General features: G+C 40.2%; 1 protein-coding gene across 2 annotated transcripts; it reads right to left on the bottom strand.

Annotated features, from left to right (window-relative positions):
- Window positions 1-482: 482 nt before the first annotated feature.
- On the bottom strand, window positions 483-6355 carry LOC132115067 (mRNA-decapping enzyme 1A-like). Of its 2 annotated transcripts, XM_059523469.1 has the most exons (10): window positions 6016-6355; window positions 5583-5623; window positions 5364-5491; window positions 4202-4268; window positions 3914-4043; window positions 2919-3005; window positions 1980-2393; window positions 946-999; window positions 660-845; window positions 483-579 (listed from the first exon to the last, which is right to left on the bottom strand). In XM_059523469.1, the coding sequence occupies exons 1-10, from the start codon at window positions 6148-6150 to the stop codon at window positions 502-504; spliced, it is 1320 nt and encodes a 439-aa protein (XP_059379452.1). In that variant the 5' UTR covers window positions 6151-6355; the 3' UTR covers window positions 483-501. The 2 variants fall into 2 exon arrangements, with proteins under 2 accessions (XP_059379452.1, XP_059379453.1); XM_059523470.1 differs by lacking the exon at window positions 946-999.
- Window positions 6356-6915: the final 560 nt, after the last annotated feature.

Raw genomic sequence — 6915 nt, 5'->3', positions numbered from 1 at the left:
GATGCTCATAGAGTCTAACTTCCTGCACATGGTATTGAGAAAACATTTTTTCTCATCTTCAACTCTACTAACCTTCATTATAATATGGCCAAATTAAACAACCAAGTTTGTAAGAAAAAAAAATTGCACATCCTACTCAAAAAACCCATCTTTGCTGGGATCTCAAAGAATCCCAATGCAGGACACAATACTGATTCAACAGTAAAATACCACTATCCATACATCTAAGGCAGGATCATGAATGAAAAGCAATTCTCCAAAGAGACAATGCTTTATATTGCACAAGTCCCTTAAAATAATTGTACACAATTGTGCTGGGAGTCATAGAGAGAAAATGACTGAAAACATTAGATTGGCAGAGGGATATAAATTAGATTCAATTGGGAAAGCTCAGCAAGAGAGCAGTGACATCAGCGGGTGTTTCGTCCAGTAGTGTCAACGAACGTGGATGTAGTCAAGCTTCACACTGAATCTGAGATGGCTTTGTTTAGTTTGTGACTGTTACTTGACATTGTTGAGGCCTTTAGAGAGGCTCTGTATGTAAGCCTCATGGATTGCACTGAGGAAATGGGCGTCATTCTGCAAAAAAGTATAGGCATACAATTGAAGACAAAAATGATTCACTGTAGGTTTGTGAAAATGCAGGTGCAAGTCTGTACCTTTATGAGATGTATGAGTGCATCTTTAAGCTGGCTGCGACTGTACAGAGAAGAGGACAGGTCTGCTGTGGGAGGCATCGGGGAGGCAGAGATCTTCAGTGGCTCGGCTGTCTTGCTCCCTGACTGCTGGAACACACTAGGAGACAGCAGCAGTGAAGACTCCTCCCCCTGAACAGCTGGCCCCGCCTTCACATGACAGAGAGAGAGAGATCAGTCATAATGGCCATGTCCGTGTACTGCCACCTGTCAATACATCAAAGCTGACCGTGCTCTCAGAAGCACTTACTGGACTGGGTTTGACCAGAGTCGAGGACTGTGTAAAGGCATGCGCCTCTTTACTCTGGCAAAGAGAAACAAGATACACTTCGAAGCTGTATTTTAAATGTTTTCTGTGTTTTTCACTAACGTATGTCAAAATTAACAAAACATAGTAAAAAACGAAAAGAATATTACGCAAAAATGTGTTAATCTGTAATGTGAAGAGAGAAAACTTCATACAAACATGCTCGGTTTTGCTTTTTTACTTTGTGTTTATAGTGAATGGATCTTTACCCGTACAAACATAACTTGTGATTAAAAAAAAAAAAACAACAACAACAACAGAAAACCAGTATATTTGTCTGAAAGAAAGAGGCACAGCAAGATGAGGTTTGAAGAAGTAACGCAACAGTAAAGCAGCAATTTACTTTCCATACAATGTAAATGATGTAACTATATTTTATAGGACAATACTAGAACAAGGCTAGCACGGTCTGATTCACCAATGAATCTGAACGAATCAGAGCCGGAGATCAATCACAGCAGCTGTGTAATCACAAAGTGGTTTAGACCTGGTTTCCACCTGTGTTTAGCACTAACACACAACACTCGTTAATACCAGGTGTAAAGTATAGTTTATATATATATATATATATATATATATATGCTGAACACAATGCAATACGGAAATCGCAATGGGTTACTCCTGATAATGCCAAGTCTGAAGTCTGAGTTTTCGATTTCCGTAATCGAAACTATGATCTTACATTCGGTCCCTCAGCCCGCCCTCTGTTCGTTGATTAGCCGGCTGTGTGGGAGCCAGAGGAAAACTGGGAGATAGTTCTCTATCTCAGACTGAGTACAGAAGCGAACTGAAATTGAGCGGAAGTACGAAGTCTGACGTAGTCAGGTACATCTGTATGAATCAGAACATATTTTAAAGTGCATAAAGAGTCCCACTCCTGTACTGCAGGAAACAGTGTGTCATTTTAACAATCATTTCTGCACTTGCATAAAAAAAACAAAAATAAATACCATGAAAATATTGCTTGGTGTATTCACCTGTGCCGACAATGCAGCCTTTCCTGTAAAGGGCCCTGAAACTTTACTGGCAGATTCTCTGAAGCTCTGTGGGGTGACCAGCGGGCCGGGCATGAACCCAGGCAGAGATACAGGCATCCCATGACCCTCTGTGGGAGGAAGAGGACCAGCCGAACCACGACCGATCCCACTCTCCTCCGTATTTGAAGCAGCTGGTCTTGGGTCTCGGGTGCCACAACCCTGAAAGAGAGAGACCAGCGCCGGGCCTCCTGGGTCAGTGGACAGACGAGGAGCGAGGAGCGGCTCCACCGAGTGAGACACAGGCCCACGCATGCTTTCTCCCACAGTGGAGCTTGTGGACTGGGACACTTCTTTGGGTAAAGAGCTGCCAAACAGCTCTTCCACTGTGATCTGCTTCACTACTGAGTGACCTGACTGTAGATAGGGAACAAAAACAGATGCATGTCAAATATAATTTATTCATAAGTCAATAACACACAGTGACATCACAAAGCTCCCTTGCTGTATTTTCAAAGATTAAGCCTTATATCCTTACAGTTCTTTCACTGCCTGACTAACATGGGTCCATCACGATACATGAACTGGGACAGTCAAGTCACCTTTCTATAGCGATTCATACAACACAATTGTGTCAAAGCAGCTTCACAGCAGTAAAAGGAAAATCAACAGAATCAATGATGTAAACTCAGCTAGGGAGACTGCTTTTGACAATGCACACTGCTTTAAACCATATCACATTTTAATATTAATGTACCTTGGCAATTCATCATTCCTTTTAAAATGAACACAAAATCAGCCATTGACTTGAGCGTGTTTTCTTAACTTAAGGGCTTTGTTGCATCTGGGTGGAGATGATTATACAGTATTGACTATAATAGAAGAGCGAAAAAACATTTCTTCCACATCTAGAAGTGCACTTGGCAGTGTGTTTCGCAGCACCTTCTCGTGTTGAGCTGCTGTGAAGTCCTCTCTCTTCACGTGTGATGGCGCAGATTCAGAGCTCACCTGAACATCTCTCTCAACTGACTGACTCAAGAAACACACACACAAAAATGTCTCATCACATTGAATTTCCACTTGCGCCTCTTTAAAAAAAAAAAAAAATTACAATAAGGACAAAGCATTAAACATGAACTCTTTGGTTAATTATTATTACTCAAACATTTCTATGTTAAAATGTAAGCCTGCAGAGGGATTACCAAAATTAATGAAACTTATTGATACTTCTATCTTTATCGTTCCTGTTATGATAAAATATTATTAGTCTATACTGAAATTTTAAAAATGACTCGGTTTGGTTCCTCTGAGAGGCAACCGCATGCTGGCGAATGCTTTCATCATTACCAACAGAGTCCACCACAGTGAAAATAAGAGATTTACTGTGCAGTTTAAACACACAAACAAGCATTTTTGATTTAGGTATTTGATATATTTATGCATTTTTTTTTTTTATTATAACAGGAGTTATATTTAATAGAAAATATATAACATAATCAAGGGCTGTAGTCTAAGCTCAGTTGCATAGTCAGAATTTTGACATTTTTTGTATAAAAATTTTTTTTTTTATGATTTTGACAAAAAAATAGTAGTTACTGATGCATGTACATTTACATGTGCATCCCAACTTAAACTCATTGATTTAATACACGTTCCCACGAGACTAAATATGGAATACCAAATGCACGTATTTGTGAAATACAGCAGCAAGATTCTTAAATTTCCATTGTATCAACGATACTGATATTGTGATTGAATGTGTTATTGAAGCTACTTGAACATACCGCTCTCTGGATAGTGGGAACATGTTGATGATGATGATAATAGAGCTTAACAAAGTGGATAACCAGGTCCAGGTGCTTTCCATTTGAGCAGCAATTTTGCAATGAAAATGAAGAACAGAAACAGCAGGGAAATGAGACGTGGGGGGGTCTTACTCTTTGATACTCCTCTTTAGCCTTGCTGAGCAGCTCCAGGATATCTGTGGGTCTGCTCTGAACACAACCATTGGTCCTGCCGCTCGGACCTCTGTTGGGAGACGCTCGCAACGCCTCCTGCTTGACTATCCTACACACACACACACACACACACACACACACACACACACACAGAAGAACAGCTAAAACTACAGGGACCACACAGATTGAAGAGCACTGTAGGCTTCTCTAGTTAAATTCATTCTTCATTCAAACAGTCAGCAGACAGTGTTAATCTCAGGTACTCACTGCAGCATGAGCTGTGCAATCCGCTGGCAGTCGGCCTTGTCGTAGAACCAGATACTGTAGATGCCCACTGACACACAGAGACACACACACGATCACACACAGGTACAGAGCGGCTGTGAACACGTGCACAGTTACAGAGAAGAGCTCAACATACAGCCAGTTACAGAGACTTACAGCAAGATATCAGCCGAATAAACAACCGGAAATATGTGAGCACACTGGAGAACATCACCGGTTTCAGTTAAATCACTGTCACATAGCAGATTAGAGCTGGACAATAATCTAGACATACACAATCAATCAGCTGAAATCAGCTATATATCACTTTATGTGCTCATGCAGATTAAGTTGCATCCACTATATATCCATTACTTCACATCCAACCAGACTGACAGTGACATGCTGTTATGATATTCAGAAATATTGTTTCATTTATAGTAAGAGCTAGGCCTAATATTTTGCTTCACTCTTTATTAAGAAACATTTCAGCCCTATAAAGCTTGACACATAAAATACATATTTTTTTAGTTTACTGAACCTTTAGACAAAATATAAAACTCAGCTAAAATAAGTTTACAACGTGTGCTCTATGTTTAGTGTCATGTTTGATACATCAGGCTTTTATGACTCAAATAGTATGAAATATTGAGGAAATGGAGCTCCATAGTTAGTTTATTCAGAGGGCCAAAGTGAGCATAAATATGCAATTTGACGCAGATGCTTAGTTTATTTTATTAAAAGCTTAGTTTCATGATCAAAACTCTATAGTTTTAAAACATATGAGGCAGTGCAATACAATGAAGATTGAAGTGATGAACAGACAGCCTAAATGTTCCTCAAAAGCATGATGGAGGATTTAATCTCCACGATTTAAAAAAAACAAAATGAATAAATCGACGTTGCTTCAGTCAAGCAACTGTTAATACCACTGATGTGAAAGCTACTCTTGTATTTATTTGATTAAAATAGGTAAAAATGTGACCGCAAAAAGAAGCACAAGCTGAAGGTGGATGCCTTTACAATTATACTAAAACACTTAAAAGATCTTCCGGAAAAGTTCTGATTAATACACGTATGGAATATGATACAGCACACTGTATAAGAGACATACTGAGGAGACAATGATGACAACAGAAGCCCGTCGATCAGTGTCTTTACTCACAGCTGTTATTCCTGTACAGGAGGAAAGGGTCCTGCAGCTGGAAGTCCAGCTCTTTATTGATCGGCTCCACTAGGTTCTCTGTACTGAGACGGTTCATGATTGTGAAGCCGTGATGAGGAGATGCTGACCTGCAGAAAACAGTCATCCTCACATCACATCACATCACAGATCAGTGTGTTATTAGTAATATAAGGGCAGTTCCAGTCAGTCATGGCTCACCTGGCATAAACAAATAATGTGCCCTCAATCTCAGTCTTCTCCTGAAGTGAGAGAGAGGTGTTAGTTTTCAAACAACAGTTCATATCCAATACTGTTCAGATCACTAATGATAACTAAACAAATCCAACCGTTGACTGAAGCGTGGCTTTGAGTTTTATAGTGATTTTACTGACAGATAAAGGCTGATATCATTTTCAATTCCAGAAGCCTGATTTTACTCTCATATTAGTTTATTCAGTAGTTTATCATCAGATGACGAGTTCGCCCTTAATCATGTTGATCTCGACTGTTAATACACACGCTCTCATAATTCCCCGTATGTTCCTGGTGAAGTGATAAGATGGTAATAAACGGACAAATACAGTAAACACCAGAAAGGAGAAACGGAGCTGACGTGCGCGCGCTCGTGTGGCGTCGCGTTCTGAAGTCTCACCCATTCGTTCGCTTTGGAGTTGAAGGTGTAGAGCGCGACCTGTCCAGCGACGTCCAGCAGCTTCACTATGTAGGGGTCATGCTGCTGTAGAGCAGCCAGACTCATGAGCTGACCCGCTTTATTCACACACTCCATCTTTTCGCTGTGCCTACACGGAACACATTCCTGGACGAACACTTCCCGTTGCCGTTTTCTTATGCTCGTGCTTCGGCCAGGGTTCGCTCATGGTTCCGTTGAGTAATCGTTGTCACTCAGGCCCAGTAACCTAGGCACCGCATGAAACTGATTTTGGACAGGCTTCTGAAGCAGAGTAATGGTTTAATGATCTAGGCGAGAACGGGGTAATGTGAGACACCCCCTGTATCTAGGCAACGGAACACACTTGCGGTCATGTGACCATTATTTTTTCAAGTCTCTCCCATGTCGGAGGTGGAAAGGCGGCATTTACGGAAAACAGCAAGTAGAATTTCTATAATTAAGAAAGATTCAAATAAAACGGAGGATAAATTGGCACTGAAACTTAAAACAAACAAACAAACATGGATGATAGATGGTAAAGAGTGGACAGGATGAATACGAGGAAGTAAGATATAATACAAAGAGGAAAGGTTCAAGCAGTTCGTCAACAAAAAAGAACAATAGTCAGATAAGGGTAAAGAAGTGACTTAGGGCTGAAGAGTTAAGTGAACAATGAAAAGAAGAAATGCAATTCAAAGCGATATTAGAGTTTGAAAACAAAGAAAGGGGACACCTGCATCCAATAAAACTGTCAGAAGCCATAGAGAAGAGTTTTGGGGCAGTTAAAAATGCTAAATGTTTAAAAGGAGGTAAAGTAACAGCTAGAAACTAAATAATCAAGTCAAGTCAAGTCACCTTTATTTATATAGCGCTTTAAACAAA

This window comes from Carassius carassius, chromosome 34 (genome assembly GCF_963082965.1).
Source record: "Carassius carassius chromosome 34, fCarCar2.1, whole genome shotgun sequence".
Taxonomy (NCBI): Eukaryota; Metazoa; Chordata; class Actinopteri; order Cypriniformes; family Cyprinidae; genus Carassius; species Carassius carassius.
This window is presented reverse-complemented; position numbering and strand designations above follow the sequence as displayed.